Below are 26,289 nucleotides of genomic sequence, written 5' to 3' on the forward strand. Positions count from 1 at the left end.
AAAGAATGGACAAATTTGTAAAGTGTCATAAAATAATCCTCCCCGGCCTCAAAATTCATGTGAAATTTGGAAGGGGCCACATTTGCAAAAAATAACCGTCCGGTTGCATTTGGCAAACGGGGAAAGGAACTATCCATCCGTTTGAGTTTGTAATTGTTGGTTAGAGTATGCGAATTATTTTGATTTTCGGGTCCGTTTGTTGTCTCTTGTCAAAAGTCTGTTTTTGCAATCAAGTCTGTTTTAATTTGAAAGTTGGAAATTCCAAAAGAAATGTGTGTTTATTATTGTTTATCTTTTATTGGTCCGAACTACGCAAGGTCTGATTCATGCGGGGTCATGATACGTAGGCAATCTCCATAAGATTCGACCACAACAAAAAAAAAGAAATGAAAAAAAAGAAATGGAAAAAAGAAATGAAAAAAAATGAAAAAAAAAAGAAATGAAAAAAAATGAAAAAAAGAATGAAAAAAATGAAAAAGAAAAAGCGAAAAAAAAAAGAAAAAACATCAAAAAGAGAAAAGAAAAAAGATGTTGTCAATAATGAGGACCGACTGAGTCCATTCTAACCTGTTTGTTTTGTAAATAAGTTAAGGTGGTTGGTTTGTGGTAAGCCGGACAACGACACCCAGAATCCTTTACTTGCACCTCCTGATGCACACTCTGCGGGGATCAGGCCTGATGACGGAAGCATTCGAGTCCTATTGGGAACTTGTTGACTAAGGGCAATGATATTGAAGTTGGCAATGGTCATTGCAATACTAGTGCAAAGCTCAGTGGCTACGATGCCAAGTTTGATAAAATGGGAGGAAGCTCCGTTCCTTGGTTAACAAGAAAGAAGCAGTTGGTGGCTTATTTTGTTGTCCTTTCTGTTGTTCGGATTATTAGGGTTATAAGTCGGATGTTGTCTTGTCCAATTTGTTTTAAGATTTTGTTCTGGATTGTTTTGTTTTGTTCGTTACTTAAACCATTTCACCGGTAGTCTAATACAAAATCCGGTCTTTTATTATTTCCAGTCATCTTTTTGTTTAGTCCTTTTATCATTTTTGTTCAAAGCCGATTCTAGGGACATGACATGCGCACACATTTTGGGCCTAGTCTTTAAAGTTAATCATAAAACCCTGGAAAGGCGATCAGACCATTTAAAGAAAATAAGGACGGTTTGAGATTATTCAGAGCTCGAGTCATGTGGAACTGGGGCAAGTTAAGCACAAAGAAAACCGTTAAAAGCAAGATTCGCCTAAATTTGCATGAGGGTCGTTCATAATAATGAGAATGAGAGTGTCGCCCAACGGTGCTTTAGAAGTGACAAATGAACAAACAAAGGTTGCATATAATTGTCAAGTCCAGCACCATCGGAAGAGACTATAAATCTATTGTTTAAATGTGTTGTTTGCACTTGGCATGTCTTGAAGACTGGAATGACGAAGGCATTTTGTTCTACTACCCAAACACTCTATCCTTCGCTACCCCTTTTGAGCCTTATTTATTTTTCTTTCATATCCCTCGTTCGGAATTAGTAGCAACGAATAGAAATGCAAGCATGGCATAAAACAAAAAAAAAACAAAAAAAGGGAAAGAAAAGAAAAAAGAAAAAGAGAAAAGAAAATTGATAACAAAAAGCAAAAAAGGGAAAGTCAAATGAAAAAGAGGAATTGGGAACTACGTTTGACCTGATTCCTCAAAGAGGATACGTAGGCGCTTCACGGCTCGGTCATAGTTTTGAAAAATGAAAAAAAAAACAATTAAGATATCCCCAAGCAAGAAACTGGGGCAAAAGTTGCGTTTGTTGTAAATAAATCTAATTCCGAAGGTTGTAATTAATAACCCAAAATCGATTCATTTTTGAGCCTTTAATACCCTTTCTTTCTAGCCCTATCCAAAACCCACATTACGGTCCAAAGAAAGACCTTCTGACCAGTCTTCAAAAGATGCCAAGTCAGACAAATAAGATTCTTACCGGCGAACATAACATTCTGTTTCCACAACAGAAAGGACTCTAATCTCCAACAAAAAGAGTCATGCCGGCAACACTCCAAATTCCCAGCTGGAAAGTGATACAAATGAGAGAGTCTTATTGGTGAAAACCTTCACATGCACCATAAGGCGATAAAAGCTGAGAGAAAACCAAAATGAGAGAGGCTTGATAGTGAAAACCCTTCGGGCACTACAAGTCGAATAAGAGTGAGAATCAGATGGGGAATCGCCAATTGAAGATCTTGAAAGAGGATTGACGGTAAAGGATAGGCCCCATATGCATGTCATGGCCATTAGAGTCGGCATCTGCATTTGATAGGGTTTTTATTTATAATTTCTTTTGTTAAAGAGTCATGTTTTTTTCCTTTGTCTTTTTATTCTGTTCCCTTTTATCTTTTTTCCTTTCATAGAAAAATCCCCAATAGAGTCTGTCTGGTCAGAACAAGTATGAAATGACATCAAATAGGCCATCAACTTTCCAAAATGAGATCTGACTAGTACATCCAAGTGGTATAGTCAGCAGGGAACAAACGCGAGGCCAGTGTCAAAAGATATCCCCAGCAAAAGGGAATTGACAGAAGGATTGACAAGCGTCAAGAGGGATACCGTTGCTTTTATCAAAAGTTATAAACCTCAAGGCCAAGGCCCATGAACAAAGCAAGGAAAGCAGTGAGCATGATTTGGCGAAATCCATACTAGACTAAAAGGTCGGGAAAATGCCAGTTTCCGAGCTATGCCACAAAAGAAGAGGGATATCCCCATCAGAAAGGGATTGTACCCAGCAAATAAAATCGTCCCCAAAAAGTTGTGCAACGCAAAGCAAGGAAGGAAAAGAGGAAAAGCCATCCCGTTGGGAGTATCACAACCAACCACCATGTTTTAAACTAACAATTTTGTTTGATTTGAAACAGGTAAAGGAAATGGCATTGATGCCAGAACTGCATGCCACAAGGGATATTATCAAACTGGGGCAGAAAATTTTCCTTCCATTTAGAAAATTTTCTGGAAGTCAGGTACCCCCAGCTGATAACATTTTACCCAACAGTGTTATCCCTAGCAGGTAAGTAAATAATTCCTCAAAAGTGTTATCCCTAGCAGTTGCGAGGGGGTCCAACACAAGGTTGGAAAGGCGGCATCCTCAGCGGTTCCTTTCGGGGAAATGCAAAACGACTCTCAAGGGAGGTAGTCTTCGAAGGAAGAAGCTATGCAAAAAAAAAAAAAATAAAATCAAAAAGAAGAATAAAAATATAATAATGAAAAAACAAAAAAAGGGTAAAAAGTCATCCCCATCTAAATAATCCCCAACAGTTTCGAGGGAGGACAACGCAGGTAAGTAAATAATTCAAAAAAAAAAACGAAGGTTTCATTAATAGGAGACGCACTTCCTAGTTTGAAATCATTAGAGTTCTACCCATAGGAGATGCATTTCCTCCTAAGTTCGTTTTAGTTGCACCAATAGGAGATGCATTTCCTCCTGAGTTTTAGTTTTACCCATAGGAGATGCATTTCCTCCTAAGATCGTTTTAGTTGCACCAATAGGAGATGCATTTCCTCCTAAGTTTTAGTTTTACCCATAGGAGATGCATTTCCTCCTAAGTTTAAGTTTCACCCATAGGAGATGCATTTCCTCCTAAGTTTGTTTTTACCCATAGGAGACGCATTTCCTCCTAAGTTTATGTTTTACCCATAGGAGATACATTTCCTCATAAGTGGTTGTTAAAGATATTTAAAAAAAAAAACAGCAACAAAAAATGACCTAGTCTGACGAACCTTCTCCTAGGATCAAAATCTTAGTCCGATGAATTTTTCTCCTAAGATAGAGACCTAGTCTGATGAACCTTCTCCTAGGATCAAAATTTTAGTCTGACGAATTTTTCTCCTAAGATAGAGACCTAGTCTAACGAACCTTCTCCTAGGATCAAAATCTTAGTCTGATGAATCTTTCTCCTAAGATACCCAAAAACAAAAAGTCTTAGTCTGACGAATCTTTCTCCTAAGATACCAAAAAGAAAAGACCTAGTCTGATGAACCTTCTCCTAGGATCAAAATCTTAGTCCGACGAATTTTTCCCCTAAGATAGAGACCTAGTCTGACGAACCTTCTCCTAGGATCAAAATCTCAGTCTGATGAATCTTTCTCCTGAGATACCAAAAAAAGAAAAGACCTAGTCTGATGAACCTTCTCCTAGGATCAAAATCTTAGTCCGACGAATTTTTCTCCTAAGATAGAGACATAGTCTGACGAACCTTCTCCTAGGATCAAAATCTCAGTCTGATGAATCTTTCTCCTGAGATACCAAAAAGAAAAAAACCTAGTATGATGAACCTTCTCCTAGGATCAAAATCTTAGTCTGACGAATTTTTCTCCTAAGATAGAGACCTAGTCTGACGAACCTTCTCCTAGGATCAAAATCTTAGTCTGATGAATCTTTCCCCTAAGATACCCAAAAACAAAAAGTCTTAGTCTGACGAATCTTTCTCCTAAGATATCAAAAAGAAAAGACCTAGTCTGATGAACCTTCTCCTAGGATCAAAATCTTAGTCCGACGAATTTTTCTCCTAAGATAGAGACCTAGTCTGATGAACCTTTTCCTAGGATCAAAATCTCAGTCTGATGAATCTTTCTCCTGAGATACCAAAAACAAAAATGACCTAGTCTGACGAACTTTCTCCTAGGATCAAAATCTTAGTCCGATGAATTTTTCTCCTAAGATAGAGACCTAGTCTGACGAACCTTCTCCTAGGATCAAAATCTTAGTCTGACGAATTTTTCTCCTAAGATAGAGACCTAGTCTGACGAACCTTCTCCTAGGATCAAAATCTTAGTCTGATGAATCTTTCTCCTAAGATAACCAAAAAACAAAAAGACCTAGTCTGACGAACCTTCTCCTAGGATCAAAATCTTAGTCCGATGAATCTTTCTCCTAAGATGCTAAAAAAAAACATTTTTGAAAAAAAAGAAAAAAAAAAGAAAGAAAAAAAAGAGTCATTTTCCTAAACCCAGGCGCCCACCTGTATAACGAGAGGAATACATTCCAGTTTTTATTTCAAGTGTTGAAATTGGGAGCCCGCCCAGATAACAGAGGCATACATTTCAGTCTTTACTTTTCAAGTGTTGAAATTGGGAGCCCGCCCATAGAACAGAGGAATACATTTCAGTCCTTACATTTCAAGCATTGAAGTTAGGCGCCCACCTGTATAACAAGGGAATACATCCTAATCTAGTGTTTAGTTCGCTCTCAGCACTGCATCAGTAGTATCAGTGGGCTACGATTTTGCTAACGACTCACAAACCTTCCCAGTGCAAACTGGGTTAGGAAATTTTGTTTGTTTTAATTGTTTTGATTGTCAGGGACCCGCCTGTAGAACGGAGTTTGTTGCGTGTCGAAGATAGAAGAAGTCAGCAGTCCGCCTGTAGAACGGAGAAACATTTTTCAAGATCAAGCAGTGACCCACTGGAAAGCAGAAGGTTACAACAAAAATCCCCAGAACTCAATCCAAGATAGAAGCAACAAGAATCTCGCCCCAAGAGTGCAAGTCAACAGTCTGGGATGATCAACAGAAGCTGGTCACAAAAACAAAAACAAAAAAAAAAAACAAGAAAAAAAAAGAAGAAAAAAAAAGGAAAGAGAAGAGCCCAAAATACGGAAGCGGAGAACAAATGTGGTCTGCTCAAGAACTAGCACCTACAACTAGCATGTATCAAGGTTCAGATCCAAGGTCTGTATGAAGCACCATTCAAGACTCAAGACCAAGTTTCAGAAGACTTAAGAGATAGGAATCCTTGTAACTAGTAGCTGATAGGCTTAGTTAGTCTTTTTCAGTTTTCATTTTTGTTGTAATGACAGGACCGCGGACCGGAACCTCAACGGAACGGCACCTCGATCGGCTCTCCACCTCGGTACACTTCACTATCTCTCTCATTCCCGAACTACACGTGGCCTGATTCCTGTATAACCAAGGATATGTAGGCAGCTCGGATACCAGGGCTCGGTCACATTCCCTCCCTTTCCTGAAGTGTAGTCCGTCCAAGTAATGGTCGGGTCAAAAACACGGCTAGTCGTTCTTTGTCGGAAAACTCTTCGTGTTTCCAGTCAAAGAGGGGCAGCTGTAAGCACGTGATTTTTGACCCTCCCCGAGAATTTTCACATTTTAGTGTGAATATGTGAAATTGGGTCTAGTATAGCTATTTTAACTATTTTTACTTTATTTCGTTGCAAAAAGAAAAATTACAAAAAAAAAGAAGTATATATATAAATTTTAGTTTATGTATCCCTCATAAACTTGAAAAAATAAAAAATTGCACTTTATTTTGGTACTTTATATAAATTCGAAAATTAACAAAAATATATATATAATTCTATTAATGTTTTGAAGTCATTTTAATACAAAAAATATTATTTCATATTTTTGTCTTTATTAAAAAACGAAAATTACAAAAAAAATAGTTTTATTAATATTTTATAGTTATTTTAACTTTGAAAAATACAAAAAATATTATTTCATATTTTATCTTAATATTTACGAAAATTACAAAAAATGGTTTTATTAATATTTTATAGTCGTTTTAACTTTGAAAAAATACAAAAATAGTACTTCATATTTTATCTTAATATTTACGAAAATTACAAAAATAGTTTTATTAATATTTTGTAGCTATTTTAAAACCTTAAAAATATTTAAAAAAAGATATAGTTTTGTTAAATACTAGTCTTATTTTCGGTAGTTATTTTGCTTACATAGGACTAGTTAAGCAACGTGTTCCTATTTCTCGGGTCCGGGCAAAAGAATAATATTCGGGTTCAAACTACCTGGTTTTAGGCCTAATTTCGGACCTAGCCCACAATAAACCGTGTCCAGGACACATGGGGAACCCCACCACGCGTGGGGGACAAAAGTCTCGAACCCCACCACGCGTGGGGCTCATTTTTTGGGGCAAACCCATACAAATGCACGAGACTTGGACTGGAAAAAGGGGAACGACACTGTTGATCATCTTCTTCTTCTTCAAAAGAAGAAGAAGCAAACCCTACTGAAGGGGATCCCTACTTCCCCCTACGTCCAAACCACCTACTGCCGGCGATATCCAGCCACGACTAACAGCTTCCCTACCCCCCCAACGCAAAAACCACCAACTCCCCATCGCCCATAAACCACCACCCCAAACAGCTTCCTCCGTCACCTTCTTCCTCCTTTTGAAAACAAGAAAAACCCTAGGGACCCTCACGAAAACCAGCAGAAAACCACCCAGGTACCACCCCCATCCCGTCGCCTTTCCGACGTTAAACCACCACCAAACAGACCCCAAAACCACCGTCAACCTCCCCGCGTCCAAACCCAACACCAGTCCAACAGCGTCTCGCCTGCGTCGTCCAAACTACCAGCCCGACGAGTAGCAGCAGCGTTGCCACCTTCACTGCCTCCTCGCCACTGTCCTCACCTTCCCGGCGTAACCCACCAAACCAGTCGTGACACTCACCTTACGTCCGAACGACATCGCCATCTTCCTCCGTGAACCCACCATGGCTGCCTCCACCAGCTCCCTCCATTGAAACCAGCTCCACACGCATCTCGTTCACCACCCAAACCGTCTCGACCTTAACCCAAAACCACCAGTCCGCCGTAACCACCACCCAAACGATCACCCTACTGTCCGAACGACCCCTTTGCTTCATATCCACGTACCAACTGCTGCGTCAAAAATATACAGTAGCCACCAACATTCTTGGGCGTTGACAGTTTTGGGGTCCAAGCTTTCCATCGAGGTCGTCTTTGGTTTGTCGAGGTGTTAGTCCGAGGTTTCGTCGTTGTTCCGCGTCCAGTGAGGTCTGGTTTGAATTCCGTCGGGGTCGTGTTTGTCGTCCTGAGTTGGCCGAGGTTCAAAGGTTAGTAAACCTCGATGTATTAGATAAAGGAACTTTACATTAAATGTTCGAAGATGCAATATATAAATTGATATGATGATTTTTTGCTTATGTTTCACCGTATGCATCTTAGTTCATTTTTGTGTTATGTTATTGTTGTTTACTTGATATCATTTGATTTAGTTGTATTAGTAGTCCTAAGACACAGTTTGACGTTGATTCGCTCGTCCCTTCGTTGTCTCAGTTTATTTGGACAAAATTAGTATTAGTACATGTTGTTACTACGCCCGAAACACCCATTCACTAGACTCATTTTATTAAATTTTGACAAGCTATAAGATTTTAATTGTAAAGAAGCCGTAAGATTTAGTATTGCTAAAGGCGTAAAAATGGCATCCTTTTAAAATATATATAAAAAAAATAATAATAAAATAAATGAAAAATAAATGATAATAAAAAATAAAATGAGACGAGCCTCGCCGAATAAAAATACAAATTGCGGGGCCCTCATAAAACATACGTATCAAATACTTAGATTCCGGGACGGGCCGTTTAGCAAATTTCACGGCCCTACCCCAAAATAATAATGCGTTGGTTGCTTTAGGCGCGTTTTAATAATGTTATCTCTCTAAACTCGGGTGCACATTTATGTGACCCAAATCCAAATCTCAACGGAGTCGAAATATGTCTTTAGTCACGGGCGCATTGATTGTGGCGTGGCCCGAGATGCATTTCCATGACGTTGTAAATTCCTTTTAATAATAAATGAGACGAGCCTCGACAAACAAAAATGTAGAAGCTGCGGGGCCCTCTAAATGCATATATATTAAAAATACTTAGAATTCGGGACATGCCGTTTAGCAAATTTTACGGCCTTCCCCAAAATAACAATACGTTAGTTGCCTTAGGCGCGTCTTAATAATTTATTTTTCTTAATTCGGGTGCACATTTATGTGACCCAAATCCAAATCTCAACCGAGTCGAGATATGTCAATAACCACGGGTGCATTGATGTAACGTGGTTCGAGACATGTTTTCACGACGTTGCAAGTCCTATAAAAAGAACAGTGAATGATAAAAGCGGTTAAAAGATAAAATTGGCACATAAGTTCACGTTTGTATAAAATCAGATAATCAAGCCAAATATAACAGTTGAGCGACCGTGCTAGAACCACGGAACTCGGGAATGCCTAACACCTTCTCCCAGGTTAACAGAATTCCTTATCTAGATTTCTGGTACGCAGACTGTAATATAGAGTCATTCTTTTCCTCGATTCGGGATTAAAATTGGTGACTTGGGACACCCTAAATCTCCCAAGTGGCGACTCTGAAATAATTAAACCAATCCCGTTTCGATTGTCCTTTAATTGGAAAAAACTCCCCCTGCGCCCATCGGGCGCGGAAAAAGGAGGTGTGACACGATCGTCTTCACAACTAAGCAATTTCTTTGCATAAAAATGTTGGCAGCATACATCACCTAGATTTCACTTAAATCATGCCACTCATGAAACTTCATAGTAAACAAGAACCAACAACTTCATGACCACTGAATTCACAATAAAGCATAAACTAAAACATTGACATACTCAAACTTCGTCGCTACAGCTCTAACTGGCTATCAAAATTCTCACCCATTTTGAAGTTTTAACAAAGGGAAAGATGTCCCAAAGCTAAACCGTGGAGACAAAAAAGTTCCTATGAATCAACTTAGAGACTCGACCAAACTGGTTGCTGAAGATAGATCTAATCACATACTAAGGAGGGGCTTGCCATTAAACAACAATAGCTATGAAACAATTTAAAAGAACATCAGATGAACAAAGACCAATCAGTTTGTAGGGAACCTGATCCCAACTCAAAACACTTCAATTTACACTAGCAAGCCTTCAGTTCAATACAACGAAATCGGCAGAACACCACAGAATATTGTGAAATCAGCAAAAAACTGGTCACAAAAACTTTAACAATGCTGAATCCTCAAACAGAACACCACGGCTAACAGTGGAAGCCATTCTAGGTCGACTACACATTTCCAGTACAACAGTCTACTGAACTATTAACTAACCTCCCGACTTTACAGCTCAAGCGGGGTGCAGCAGAAGGAGCATATAAGGACTAGATGAACCATTAAGTCAATAACTCCCTCACAGTTTATACACAACAAATAGGGAGTAAGGTAAACAATCTGGGAATACCAAAGTTAGACTTAATGTTCTCCTGATTTCAAATGCTAAACATGAACAAGAATCAGGTCAAAACCTTCATGTTCTAGTATCACAACAGAAGTAGGAAAATGATACGACTCGAGAATACGGACATTCCTTCGACATAAGAGCAGTCCATAAATATAGAGGTCGCATGAGATCCTAGCTATAAGTTTGTAATGTCCAATATGGTATGATCCGAACACAACACCAGGAATAGAATACTAAATGACGACTTCGCTCTAGACCAACAAATCAGAATCACAACACATTGTTAACATGAGCATGGACTATGTTCTAATAGTTGAAACCTTGAACCTTCATGAATAATCACAAGACTTCCCTTTTGTTTTCTCAGAAGAAAAACAATTTGAACTTTCAGAAATTCGTGGTTAGCTCAGTTTCACACAACTATACCTCGAACTTCAATTTCAAGTCCAAATAATGGCAACAAACAGATTCGAACCAAGTTTTCAGCTATAATACATCCGAGAAAATCAACATAACTCAATACCAAAAATCTCAGCTAGTCACAAATCAATAAGAAACTGGATTCGAACTCACTGGTTCAATCCCACAAAGCTCAAAATGATAATAACAAAGGAGCAAACTCAGAAATTCCATAGCAAACTCGTATCACGACATGAATAAAAAAACTAGCACCAGAACGATTTGTACTCAACTCACTTTAATACTTTACTGGTTATGGTTCTTACAATACTTTAATAACACCCGAAAGTAAAACAACCGAAGGATTAAAGATGAACCTGAATCGACAAATACTTTTGATTGACTTTAATTGACCGTTAATACAAGTGGATCCAGCAGCGGATATCAAAACAATAGCAACAATATTGAGCAGAAATCATGAAATTCAGACAGAAATTTGAAACAAGCACCAGGGTTCAACACTCAACACAAAATACTGGCTTAACTTCAATCGAACCCCATTTTAGAACAAGGAATCATAAAAAATTATGAGAAATCTTTTCTATTTTTTTTTTGTAATTTTTCTCAAAATGAAAGTAAAACTCAAAAATCGAAACTCGGACTATACCCCTCGCTTTTGTTTGTTTTTCTCAAAACGCCAACGAAAAACTCAAGAATAGAAAACTAAAGAAGAACTTTCAGAAAAAATTCCCCCAGAATCCTCTCCCCAAATTTCCTCTCTTTTACAAAAATCCGAAACGATCCTTTTGAAAACGAACCTCTGATGAATGTGGGGCTTGGATTGAGTGAAATCGATCCAACGCCTCACACTCATCCAACGAATCGTTCTCAGAACCTTCCAATCGCGTGCTATATCTCACCTTCGAGCGAGTGAGATGACGGGGGATCTTTGGTGTCAGAACCGTTAGAAATGGCAAGAAGAGAGAAGGAGGAAAAACGTAATTGGAGATTGGATTCACTCGCCATGGATTTAGATGATTTAGGGACGAATTTAGGCTTGTTGGAGAAGAAGAACAGTAACGCTTTGGGTTTGGGACTTAGGGCTCGTCCGCTTCTTTCATTTGGGTTTAATCCATTATTTGGGGAGCGGGTTGGCGGGCGGGTTTGGCGTAATTGGGCTGGGGTGAAGGATTTCATTTTGGGCCTGGACAAGAAAATTGGAGATGGGTCCAATTGATATTGCTCTTCTTTTTATTTTCACTTATTTTCAATTTTTCCAAAAGTTCTCTTTGTTTTTGTTTTTTTTTCTTTTTTTTTCAAGATTAAATAAAAATCTAAATTAATTCCTAGAACTTAATTCACCTAACTAATTAAACCTAAATGATAATTTGTCACAATTAATTAAAAAAAAACAAATTAAAAGGAAAGCTACTTAAAATCAAAGTTAAAATTAAAAATGCAAATTAAAATATTTTTGTGTAATTTTCCTTTTATAAACAACCTAATTGCTTAATTAGCCCTAAAATGTTAAATTAAATCCTAAATGCAAACGCACATATATTTTTGTATTTTTCATTAATTAAAATGCACAGACAAAAAATGCAAACAATTAACAGATATACTACAAAAATTTACGAAATTTGCAAATAATGAAAGAAATTATTTGATTTTGAATTTGTGGGAGTAATTCATATAGGGAAAAAATCACGTGCTCACAATGTATACCACATAAGATGCATCTATAAAATGGTTACATGTGCGATTATTATTAACCCGTAATATGATGTTTTGCGAGGTAACTTGCTCAATAATTTAATTTCGAGCATAATTTCCAGATTTTCTATTTAAGAAGTTCATCTTGATAAGTTGGTTTACATCATAGTTGGTTTAGCAAAATAATTTATAGAGTGTCTCCACTTAATAACTTAACTATTGTTTATGAGAACAAAGTTATCCATATCAGTTTGATATAGGTTATATACGAAAGTATATTACATTCTCCCATCATAAGTGCTTCAGGGTCAAAAACCAAATAATTCCATCGTATTATTATTAATGTGCAGTGTGTATTTTGATTAGCACCATAACACACAAAGATGGATTTTCAAAGTTGAGGAAAACAAGTTAGTTTTTCCAACATGAGGGGGAGAGACGATAAACAATTGAGAAAAAGTTATGTGGAATGAATTATCATTTGTATATCTAGATCCTCAAATACGATAATATGAACTTGAAGTTCATAAAAAGATAATTCATCTGCAATATATTGCAAAGTATGCTAGATGCATTTGCTGACCCAAAGAAAGTAACTATATTCTCATTGCAAATGCTCATATTAAGTCCTAGAAGGACAAAGTCTATGGTACGCTTAAAGCATATAGACAAATCGGTTTCAAATAAACTTCTTGATAAAGAAGATGAGCAAATGATCATAATAAAGGAGACAAGTGATCTAGAAGATCACATGACATAACACTTCATAAAATCTCATGAGAGATTCAGGTACCTGAATATATGAATGAAGAGATCTCTATGTTATATCTTTATGAAAAATTTTTGGAACTGATATAAAATGTTTGTCGACGACATCTATCATAGCGCTAAGTATAGATGAGGATCTTAAGTCTATCGAATATAAACATTCACCTTAAATAGAATTCTATTTATAATGTATCAAAAGTTTTATGTAAAGATTTTTGTGTGAAATGAGTACGTAATAAATAATTGTAATTGATATTGAGTGTATTAACAATAAAAACATTTTTATCCGTTACTGATTATAAATGTATTATCTAATACTGCATTTAATGAATATTTTCTCATATGGTTTTGAATGCCTCTCTTATTTTTACTTTTTTCTTTTACTTTAATTCCTTGGCCTTTGTATTGTGTTTCTCAGTTTTATTTAACAATCTAAGCTTTATATTAATATTTATTATTTTAAAAAACTTACATGTTTGATGTTAACTTTTATTTTCTAACTGAAATATATTTTAATGATTTTATTATGTAGTTTTTAAAAATAATTGTGCTTAGAGATTAAAGGTTTTAAATCAACTAAATTTTGTAAATGTAGTCCTTCTTTGGATAAGTTCTATCTTAAATATCCTGTATAATATCAGTTGGTACTCCTTCGATTCGTGTCCTTATTTGAATTATGTAACATAATAATATTTTTCATGTTATTTTCTAATATTAAAACTTCAAAATTACTAAAATTATATTTATTAATTTTTTGTATGATGTTTGAAAAATACACTCAGTAATTCAAATTTTATTGATCAAAGAATTAAAACTAATTAATTTTATATAATTTAATTATCCTAATAATAATAAAAAATTATAGAGAAAGACTTTTTGTGAAAATTATGTTTCATTCTCTGGTGATGGACGTGCTGACGTGCCACATCCAAAGAGAAGTGCCGCGGTGCATGCTATTTGCAGATGATATTGTATTGATTGACGAGACGCGAGACGGTGTAAACGCACAATTAGAGGTACGGAGGCAGACCCTGGAAAGGGTTTCAAGTTGAGCAGGACAAAGACAGAATACTTGGAGTGGTAGTTCAACGACGAGACTCTAGGAGAGGAAGGTGAGGTGAGACTGGACTCGTAGGTCATCCCTAGGAGAGGGAGTTTTAAGTACCTCGGGTCTATTATTCAGGGGGTGGAAGGATTGATGAAGATGTCGCATATCGTATTGGGGGGATGGATGAAATGGAGATTCGCTTCCGATGTTTTGTGTGACAAGAAGGTGCCACCGAAACTTAAGGGTAAGTTCTACAAAGTGGTGGTCAGACCAACGATGTTGTATGGGGCTGAGTGTTGGCCAGTCAAGATTGCTCATGTCCAAAAGATGAAGGCATCAAAGATGAGGATGTTGAGATGGATGTGCGGGCACACCAGGTTAGGTAAGATCAGAAATGAGGTTATTCGCGATAAGGTAGGGGTGGCCTCTATTGAGGACAAGATGCGTGAAGTGCGGCTTAGGTAGTTTGGTCATGTGAGGAGGAAGAACACAGACGCACCGGTGAGGAGGTGTGGGAGGTTGACATTGGAGGGCCTACGGAGAGGTAGAAGTAGGCCAAAGAAGAGGTGGGGAGAGGTGATTAGGCAAGACATGTCGCAACTTCAGCTGACCGAGGACATGACCCTTGATAAGAAGGTATGTATGTCGAGAATTAGGGTAGTAGAGTAGGTAGTGTAGAGTGTTCATAACATTAGTATTGGCATACGGTCTCGTTTTCTGTTAGTAATAGGTTTTTATGACTAACCGTTGTTTTCTTTCATTGCTGATCACTTTACTGTCTTATTATGTTATTCTGATTTTATATAGCTTTTTGATACCGTCCCTTTTTGCCTATATTTTTATTAATGTGGTACTTATACTATCTTGAGCCGATGGTCTATTGAAAACAAACTCTCTATCCTCGTAAGGTAGGGGTAATGTCTACATACACACTACCCTCCCCAAACCCCATCGTGTGAGATAATACTTGATATATTGTTGTTGTCTCTAGTTATATACCAATACTATTATTACATATAACTTATCCCAACATTCATAATTATTATACTCTTTAACTCAATATCAAATTCTAAAAATACTATTGAATGACACTTAATAATTGCACGTAAGATATATAAAGCTTAATAATATTTAAATTAATTTTTTAAAGTTTTATATTAATTATATTATTGATATAGGTTGGGGAAAAAAGTGAGAGAGACTAATTAGAACGCCGGCCCGAGGATTTGCTAGAACTATCCTAAACCTCAAGGCCTCAATTTCCCAATCTTATCCCGCTCGCAAGGGAATCAAAACAAAGCAAAAAACTTCCATTTTCATTCGGAAATGATGAAGGCATCATTCAAAGCTCGATATGAAACGGACAAAGCCGCCGCCGCTACTACTGTCGCCTTCAACGCCGGCGACTTTAAGCTCCGAGCGTCCATGACCGATGCTACTGTTGTCAACGGTCCTAGTTTAAACGGCTTAGCTCTTGCCGTTGAGAAACCTGGCTCATTCATCATCGACTACAACGTCCCCAAAAAGGTGTCCTGCATCACTCCTTTTTTTCCCGAATTTTTTGTGTTTAAATTTGACTCAGCCTATGTCAGTTTCGCAAATCATAGTCCGTCAGTGAAAAAAATGAAGTTTACTGTAGTTAAATAGAACGACGGAATAAATACAATTATACAAATGATTTATAACTGATCCTAACTATAATTAGGAATTCAGATGTAGTTGATTGATTGACTGTGCTCTTAAATTCGTATTAGCTCTTAATTATTACTAAAATTTCTGTGGTTTCAGGATATTCGGTTTAAATTTAGTCCGTCAGTGAAAAATACTTGAGTTAAATATTACAGAATAGATACAAATGATTTTTACATTAACGGATCTTATCTAGTTGGGAATTGAGATGCAGTTGATTGATTGTGTTTTTAAATTCGCTTTAGCTCTTAATTGTTACTACTATTGAAAGTTCTGTGGTTCAGGACATTCGGTTTAAATTTAGCCTTCAGTGAAAATACTCGATTTAACTAGAATGGACTAATACAAATAATTTATATATAACGGATCTTAACTAGTTCAAGATTGAGATGTAGTTGATTGATTGACTGATTCATTGTGTTTATAAATTTGCTCTAGTTCTTAAGTAACGCTAAAATTTTTGTGGTTTCAGGACATTCGGTTTCAATTTATGAACTCAATCAGGGTTATGGAGAAGCCATTGAATTTGAATTACATTCATTTTCATGGAGACAAACGAACAATATTGGATGGAACTTTGGTGTTTGATTCGGCCAATAAGGTGTCGGCTAATCACGTGATGGGGTCGGGAAGTTGTAAATTGAAGTACACTTATGTGCATGGAGGACTTGCTACTTTTGAGCCGAGCTATGATACAGCAAAGAACGCATGGGATTTTGCGGTTTCACGTAAAGTTTATGGGGACGATGTGTTTAGGGCTACTTATCAGACGACGAGCAGGAATTTGGGGCTCGAATGGTCCCGGAGTTCAAAGTTAAATGGATCTTTTAAGGTATAATTTCTAAGCTTTTCATCCATACCAATTACCATTGCATCTGAATTACGAAGCTAAGCTATGCAATTTCAATTGGCATGCTTATATTTGTTGTTGTTCATTTTTGTTAATTGAATATTTTCTGAATTTTGTATCTTACTAGCTTGTTGATCTCATTTGCCAAACAAAAGTCTTAGTTGATGGACAATGCTTTTAAAGTTACTCGAACCTTACTAGAGAACTGTCTTCTAGTGAAATATTAAAGCATTTACTGGATGTGTACATTCTACTCCACTTGTATTTCTACTGGTGATGGTGTATACTATTTGTAGATGACATAATGTTGATTGACGAGACATACGTCGGGGTTAACGCTAGACTGGAGGTTCGGAGACATACCATAGAGTCTAAAGGTTTCAGGTTGAGCAGGACTAAAAAAGAGTACTTGGAATGCAAGTTTAGTGACGCAACACATGAGGCGGATGTAGAAGTGAGGATTGATACTCAAGTCATCCCCAAAAGAGGAAGCTTCAAGTATCTTGGATAACCCAAGGAAATGGGGAGATTGATAACCCAAGGAAATGGGGAGATTGATGATGATGTCACACATCATATTGGAGTGGGGGAGGATGAAATGGAGGCTCGTCTCCGGTATCGTATGTGATAAGAAGGTGCCACCAAGACTTAAATATAAGTTCTATAGAGTGGATGTTAGACCAATTATGTTTCATGGGGCAGAGTATTGGCTAGTCAAAAACTCACGTTAAGAAGATGAAAGCAACAGAAATGAAGATGCTTATATGGATATGTGGACATACTAGGAGAGATAAAATTAGTAACGAAGATATTCAGGGTAAGGTGGGAGCGGCCTCCGCGATGGACAAAATGAGGAAAACGAGGTTGAGATGGTTCGGACATGTGAAGAGGAAGAGCACAGATGTTCTAGTGAGATGGTGCGAGAGGTTGACAATGATATGTCTAAGGAGAGATTGAGGTAGATCGAAGAAGAATTGGGGAGAGGTGATTAGACGGGACATGACACATCTTCAGCTCACTGAGACATGACCCTAGAGGTTTTTTTTTTTTTTTTTAGTATCTTAGGAGAAAGATTCACCAGACTAAGATTTTGATCCTAGGACTGTTCATCAGACTAAGTCTTTTTTTTGGTATCTTAGGAGAAAGTTTCATCAAACTAAGATTTTGATCCTAGGAGAAGGTTCATCAGACTAGGTCTCTATTTTGGTATTTTAGGAGAAAAGATTCATCAGACTAAGATTTTGATCCTAGGAGAAGATTTATCAGACTAGGTCTTTTTTTTTGTATCTTAGGAGAAAGATTCATCAGACTAAGATTTTGATCCTAGGAGAAGGTTCATCAGACTAGGTCTCTATCTTAAGAGAAAAATTCATCAGACTAAGATTTTGATCTTAGGAGAAAGTTCATCAGATTAGGTCTCTATCTTAGGAGAAAAATTCATCAGACTAAGATTTTGATCCTAGGAGAAGGTTCATCAGACTAGGTCTTCTTTTTTGGTATCTTAGGAGAAAGATTCATCATACTAAGATTTTGATCCTAGGAGATCATAGAGGTCGAGGGTTAGGGTAAAATGTTTGTAGGCAGTCAAGCGATTTCTTCTCTTTTCTGTGGGAAGACGTGGTTCTAGTTTAGAGCATCTAATCTGCTCCCTCTTCTCATATTATTATCTTATTTTTCAATTTTATTACCACTGTTATTTCTTTTGCCTGGGTTATCTTACTCTTTTTGCTACCAATACTTTTCTTTTCTTCAATATTTTCATCATAGCGTCTTTACTCTTGTATTTCTCAAACTTTTTTGAAAACGCTTTTCTTGAGCCGAGGGTCTATCAGAAACAGTCTCTCTACCTCACACGAGGTAGGGTAAGGGCTGCGCACATTCTATCCCCCCATACCCTACTTGTGGGACCACATTGGATATGTTGTTGTTGTAACCTATGGAATGTGGGATAATCTGTAATCACATGACATGATTTTGAAGCATTTAAATCGAGGGAATGTAATTGTACCTTGGTGTTTAATAGGTATTACACCGGGATAATGTTTTTGTTTAACGGGGTTGTATCCTTTAGGTTTTGTATACAGCTTCAGGATAAGAATTGGATCGCAGGGGTGCCCCCCCCCTCCCTCTGTGTGTGGGGGTTGTACGTGTGTGTGCATACCCGACTATGTATATACACATAGGAAAGAAAGTATCTTTGCTTGTTTGTTTATCATTTTGGCTCAGTGATAAAACACAATTGTCGATATTATTTTGAATTGTTCATAATTGTGAGTCAGCAGCCAATGTCTCGCCTGAGAAGGGCCTAAACCTCCTAGATGTCACAAGTTTAGTAATTGATCAAATTCTTGTTTGCGGTGAAGGCTGCATGTCAAATTGGAAGTTCATTTTATGGATTTAGTAATATAAATGTTCCTATGTCGTATTGGTTCATGGATTCATTTGTTGGGATTTTCTGATTTTGTTGTGCATCAAACAAAAGGATTTTTTCCCTGTTAAGTGTAAGCGACCGTGAAAGTCATTCTGCATTGGTTCCCTGATAGCCATTTGAAGGACCATTGCCTCGTTGGAGTTGATGGACGATGAAGCAGGACACGTCTCTGTGATTTTTGGAGTTATGTTTTAGCATTTCTGAAGAACCAGCTTAGATCCATCATGTTGCTATAAGTGTGTTTTCTATCTGGTTGTTTGGGACAGACGAACAAGTTAAAATGGCCTTCAATTGTTAATAGTAAAACAGAATGTTCTTATTTGTGTACACCTATATGTGATATGCCATGTGCAAAGAAATGCCCAAATTATAGCATTTACTATTGTCATCATTCATCATATTATCATCATCGCTATTGTTATGCATTCTGTGTGAAAATATTTGGATTATTTAATAGTTGAACTATAATTTATTTGCCTTTTCAGCTGCTTCTTCATCTTCTTTGTTTTTTTTGGTTGCTGGTGCTTCTTGATAATTTGTTCAAGGTTTGGTCTATCGATATCTAGTGAGCTAAGTGAAGCATCTAGGAGAAGTGCTACATTTTTTTGTTTTGTTTCACTGGGACCATTCTGACTCAAGTTCTTCTTCCTATCTCCAGATTTGTGCATCTCTCTGTTTGCTTGAAGAACGCAAAATGCCGAAGTTAAGTGCTGAGACTTCGTGGGACTTCGAGATGTGATTTCGTTTTTTCGGCCATTATTCAGATACAATTACTTCTAGCTACCCATCATCATTGGGCTTCATCTAATGTTTTCTTGCTGAATTTGTTGATTCACAAGTGGGCTAATCGTTTTGATATGGTTAACTATTAGGGGTCATTTGGTAGGATGCATTAGAGAAAATAATGTATGCATTAACTTTTGATATTACTAATCCATTGTTTGGTACACTTTTTCAACCTATCATTACTAATGCAAGTATTAGTTATACAACCTATTTAGTATTATCCTATAACTATTATATAGAAAATCATGGTATTAACAATACCAAAGCTATTAATGCATGCATTAGCATGGTTAAAGATAAAATTGTCCTTAAAGTCTTTTAAAACTAAATAATATGGAGGGTATTTTTGTAAACAATTAATTTTCTTAAAAATTATGCATTTTAAATTTTAATACACCATATTAAATAGCGTATAGGAAATAATCTCTGCATAAGACATTATTAATATACCTTATTCGGCATTATTTTTATACACCCTACCAAATGACCCCTAATTTTCTTACAAATTATGCAATGCATTTTAATTTTTAATACACCATACCAAATATTGTATAGGAAATAATGTCTACATAACTAATGCTTGCACTACTAATTTCTGCGTTACTAATACATCTTATTCAACATTATTCTTATACACCTTCCCAAACTACCCATTGGAAGTTTTATGGTCAAATGACATGAGTATAGATCAACAGCTGCTTTTCTTCCGTTTCAAGATATATCCTTGTTTTTATGCCTTTGACTTTACCCAAATTGACAATTTGCCTGTAGTCTCCCCCTTTAACGCTCCACCAAAATGATGGATCCATTATCTTCTTCCTAGCTTTATTTGGTCATTTGGAGATACTTTGAGATATTGATGGAAATCATTTCAAGCTCCTGCCATTTGTAGTTGTCTCATTACATTCTTGACAAAGGCTGGCAAATTATTCTACTTGATTGGTACAGTAGCATTAATCCTTTACACGTTTTCGAGAGGTTTTATAAATATTTGAACACTCAGTTTTGCCATCCTTTGGCTTGTAGATTTACTAGGTATTCACTGTACATACATCATATTTTCTCTCTCTTTCGGATCTCAATAGAAAACCGTCCAATCAGGACATAAAGTTTGTGTATAAATGTTCGAGTTAACACTAAAACTTAGACATTTGCACTCTAGACCATGTCATTCTTGAAGAGAGTATGAGTTTTAATGGAAAAAAAAAATCTAGTAGGAAACGATTTCCTCTTTAATGGGCTTATGTGGCGTGGATCCAAAATAATCGAGACTCAAATGTGAGTATCTAGATGATAAATTTAGAAAATATAAAGAGTGCGTTTTTTATTCTTATTTCTAGAAAAGAATGTAGTAGCTAGTAGGGTGTGAGATAAGAAAAAGCACATATCATTTTAGAGGGCATAGTGTAGTTCAATCTTCAAATATCCGAACTTGGATGTCTCAAAATAGTGACACTTCTTTTTCCAGTTATTTAAACCAATAATTTTAAATAACGTTTCAGCTAGCCAAGAATGTTCAATACCTGTAATCTTACTTTAGTACTTAATTAGTTTAATTATATGGAACATTTTTTTGGTACACTGTAAAATGTTTATCAACTTGTGATTTTTCCAAAAATTTTGATCCATTTACACAATGCACCTTTAGTATATACTATTATAAATTTCTATTCTCGCACTGTTTAATAATTTGTACCAACTCACGTGAATAAAATCCTTGGCAGCTAATTAGAATTTACATTACCGAATTTAATCTAACTTCCACATGGGATAAACCATGTGGAAGCAAACTAGAAACCACCCCCCAAAAAAAAAAAAAAAGGAAGCAAACTTGGAGTAAGTGGCCAACCTGTTAAGTTCAAGTTTGTCCTTATAGCACAAAGCCATAAAGCATAGTAGGCGGATTTACCTTTTTTTTTTTGTTGAGAAAATACATAAATTGCCCATTAAACTTTTTCGGAAAATCATTCACATACCTTAACTTTACGGGCGACCTATGTCCCCCCTATTCTTAGTCAGTCTTGTGCTAGGATATGTAGTACACGCGCGCCGCCATGTGTCAAAAGTTGCTTTATTTTTTTCCACTTATTTAATTACTTTTTTATTTAACTCTTTTTTTCCATGTCATCTTCATCACCACCTACACCACCATGGAACCAGCTCTAAACCACCTTGAAAAGCTGCAAAAACAGAAAGAAAACCCAAAAATAGTAGCCATGTCTTTATCCTTCAAAGTCATGTAAATTCGCCACCAAATGATCGCTATTTTCGCTTCTTTTAACCACTAAAAATAAGCTGGCAAAACAGCCCAAAACAGAGTTCAAACCCCCCACAACTAACCCCCAAAATCAACACCTAAAACTCACCCCAAAATACCTCAAAATCCACCAAAAAATCGTAGCAAAATCAGTTGCGAAAACCAGAAAAGAGCTGCGAAAATCAGCTCCACGACACCCCCAAATTCCAGTAGTTTTCCCCCCTTTAAAATCACTCTAAAATCACTGAAAATTGCAGCAAATTCCAGCCCTAAAACCTCCCCAAAACCTGCTAAAATCAGCCCTCAAAACCACCAATTTACAACTCCAAAACACCTTAATATCAGTCCAAAAAATAAGCCCTTGGTTGTGAGATATTTTGTCTTCTTTCTTTTTAATTCTTTGCAGTAGGATTATATTGATGGAATATGGCGAAGGAAACAGACGAGTGGAAATAGAGACTCAACAAGAAGAAGAAAAAGAGAAGCAAAAGATAAAACATGACTTAGTTTCAAGAAATGAGGAGTAAGATGGTGGCACTGGTTTGCTAAAATGAAGAAAGAGAAAAAGAAACGAAAAAAGAAAAGAAAATGAATAAGAAAAGAGAAAAAATTTGTATTAAGTTTAATTAGTTAGAGTATCCAATAGGAAAGTGACACCTGGACAATTAAATTAGTTTAAAGCTTATTTTTTTTCTTCCCCACGAGCATCTATGAAATGAGCTACACTTTTCATGTCAGGTCATCACTTAATGGAATATTAAATTTAGCTTAGATAAAAATAATGGGGTGTTAGGACACCCGTAAAATTTAGGTGTGCAAATAATTTTTACTGACAAGTTTAATGGGTACTTTATTCATTTTCTCTTTCTTTTTTTTTCATCTCGGCTTTACTGATCAACATGTAGTGCAGACTAACAATGAACAAAAAGTGCCTCATGGTCAGAGGAATTTTCTATAATAATGGCAAACATCGATTTGTTAGAAAAATATATTTGGCAAAAAGAAAGAAAAAATAATAATTTCAAAAGGCATATAGAGTTACACAATGTTATTACCATCAAGTCTCACATCCTACTTGAAAACTTGAGAGTGTAATTACTCTCAAAGGCTTTAGGGTAAGGAAGAGAAGTCCTTGCCTTACACAATATACTCCCTACGTGTCTATGTGTAAATTATAATTTAAAAAATGTATAAGGCCTTTAATAAAACAATTGGATTTAGGCCACTAAGTTTATCGAATCGTCATTGATTACTCCCTCTCAATTACACCTAATTTTCTATTAACTAAATAATTATTTAATTAAATAAACATGTTAAATTGTGTAATTACATCCCGTTATATCTAAAATCCAATTTCATTATAGCTTTTTAACATTATTCACAAAAGCTGCAATGGAAAGTAATTGATAGTTAGGGACAAGGGAACGAGTTAAAACATAAATTCATTGCTTACTAAAATTTCGAAACATCCCAGTTTAGAAAAGTATAGTGTCCATTTGCAACCATTAGATCTTTTGTAATGCAACTGATATGCACCACATTTATGATTACCTTGCTTGCGTTGCTTATTAATATTATTAGGTTGGTTGACATGTTGATCCATGTCTTTATTTTAAACTTTTTCATGATAGTTGGCCATTGCAAAGCAGAGATGATCAGCAGGAGAAGCTGAAATGATTATTACTTGAGATCATCTAAATAATACTACTACTCTTTCTTATATACTCTGTTTAGTACGCAGTGTTAAATTCATCCTCACCAGATTCAAATTAAACAACTAGTAATTATATTTTTTAAATAGGTTTCTACATAGTTGATTATTTTTTATTTAAAGTCAAAGGCAAATCAATTTTGACGGTTATTTAAAGGGAATTTTTCATAAAGCACCATCTTTTAAGTCTAATTAGCCATTTATAGATACCCTTTGCTATATTACGTGTTATAGATACCTTTTATGTTTTTATACAATGTATTTTATGTATTTAAGCTGTTGTATTCATTAATACAACCAAAAAATAAGCGTAAAAGCTGGAATTCTAGCTAAGTTTGACATGTATTTAGCTGTATTCAAGCGGCATTAACGTTAAATACAGAAGGTTAAACTGGTTAAAAACGGAAGAAAATCAAATCACATGATATTCTCCTAATTTAACTCCACGAACTAAGGAAATCAAATCACATGATATTCTCCTAATTTAACTCCACGAACTAAGGAAATCAAATCATATGATATTCTCCTAATTTAACTCAACGAACTAAAACGATCCCTTATTAATCTGTATTTGAAAGATACATAATAAAGATTATAGCTGAATAAAGAGAAATACATATGAATAATACAGTTGAGTAGAACTGTATACAGTTGAATACAACAAAATACAACTTAATTCATCTGAATAAAACACTTGAATACAACAAAATACAACTGAATACAGCTGAATAAAACTCTTGAATGCAACAAAATACAACTAACTTCTGCTGAATAAAATAGTTAAATACAACTGATTAAAACTGAATACAAGAGAATACACATAACTTTTTAATACATCTAAAATATATAAATTAATGCTACTGAATACATGTGAATACAGCTGAAATATACATTCGAATACAACTGAATACAAAATAGGCGATTTGGGCGATCTAGAGAGAGAAGCAGCCTGATGGCTTCGCCGGCCGGCGGCCAGCCATTAATTCCGGTTGGTCAGCCCCTTAACACATCTGCCCAACCTCTTACAACAACTACAAACAATCCCCATCCCTCAAATCCCACAAACGAAGCCATGAATTACGCAAAAACTGTGAACCCTACTTCAACGACCACTGCCAAGCAGAATCGAGCCGCTACAGTTGAACCAATTGCTCTTCGTCTATCAAAACCAACGAATTAAACTTACCCTAGGCGATTGTAATGGAGTGATAATAGAGGAGAACTAGAGAATTTGGGTGGGAGGAGAGATATGAATCGTGGGTTGAGGGAGAAAGAGTAAAGTATATGCAAAAAGAGAGAGAACGTGGTTAGTCAATTTTACTGTGATTATGTGAGAGAAAAAACTAAAAAGGAGAGAGAAAAATATTATTTAGCATATATGGTGCCTTAAATGTAGGATGTAACTATAATTAGATATTTGACTATAAAGTATAAAAGGTATCTATAGGATGTAATATTTTAAAATGGTATTTATTTAAAATAAATAGGGTACTAAGGTTTTCTATAGGGTGTAAAAATTCCTTATTTAAATTTAAATCAAACTAAATCAAGCCCAAAAGAAGAAGAAGAAGAAGAAGAAGAAGGAGGAAGTGCACGGTTAGTCACTAATAACACATGTATTTATTTTTAAGCCACTGTTAAAAATGTCTTTAGTCTTTAGCCACTGCTTTAATAAACTTTAATTGCCCAGATGAAAATACCCTTTTGCTCATGTCCTTAACTTTTGAACTTAACTGCAGCACTTCAAGACTACATGTCCTTAACTTTTTAACTTGGAACTCTAAGTTTAGGACTTCAGGACTACATGTCCTTAACTTTTGAACTTGTAACTGTAAGTCAGGACCTATTGTCCTTAACTTTTAAGCTTGTTAGTCTAAGTTCAGGACCAAGTGCCCTTAACCTTTGAACTTGTAATTCTAAATTCAGGACCAAAAGTCCTTAACTTTTGAACTTGGAACTCGAAGTTCAGGACTAAGTGTCCTTAACTTTTGAACTTGTAACTGTAAGTTCAGGATCCATAACATAGCAGAAAACCAAACGTTATTTGTATCTTTTCACAAAAAAAAAAAAAATAATAATAATAATTGCAATTTACATATAAGATTGATGTCAAATTACACAACAGAAAGCTAATAACAAAAAGAAACAACTAAAAAAATAAAAGACTACAGAACCTGACCAACCAAAAGAAAAATAAAAATAAATAAAACTCAGAAAGTTTGTTTTCTAAAGTTTTCTGTTCTAGGATTGCAGAAAAGAACACTTCACGATCATCTTTATCCAGTTTGTTGCTTATACCTTAGAATCTTGAATGCGTCTAAATAATCATTCAATTCTTCCTTCAAACAGAAAAAACTATCAATCCATAAGAGCCCACCAGGCCTCAAAACTCTATCAAAATCATACAACACAAAATTCAGTAACACAAAATCAATCCAGCCATCAAGAAGCCTAATCGTATGAATCAAATGTAATGTGTTATCGAAAAATGGTAGCCTCTGATTTATAGTTAAGTAAAGAGGAGTAGCCCTCGAAGAGCAATCATCTCGTTAAATGGTGCACCAAGAAACACCGAAGAAAAAAATCCTTCCGGTAAAGTTCTTCT

At 35.9% G+C, this 26,289-nt stretch overlaps 1 protein-coding gene across 1 annotated transcript; it reads left to right on the forward strand.

Moving 5' to 3' along the window:
* The first annotated feature begins 15,131 nt into the window (after positions 1-15,131).
* Positions 15,132-19,892, forward strand: LOC107791064 (outer envelope pore protein 24A, chloroplastic). Its single transcript, XM_016613057.2, has 3 exons — positions 15,132-15,487; positions 16,122-16,481; positions 19,589-19,892. The coding sequence occupies exons 1-3, from the start codon at positions 15,287-15,289 to the stop codon at positions 19,667-19,669; spliced, it is 642 nt and encodes a 213-aa protein (XP_016468543.1). The 5' UTR covers positions 15,132-15,286; the 3' UTR covers positions 19,670-19,892.
* The last annotated feature ends 6,397 nt before the right edge of the window (positions 19,893-26,289 follow it).

The sequence above is a fragment of the Nicotiana tabacum genome, chromosome 16, assembly GCF_000715075.1.
Source record: "Nicotiana tabacum cultivar K326 chromosome 16, ASM71507v2, whole genome shotgun sequence".
Classification (NCBI taxonomy): Eukaryota; Viridiplantae; Streptophyta; class Magnoliopsida; order Solanales; family Solanaceae; genus Nicotiana; species Nicotiana tabacum.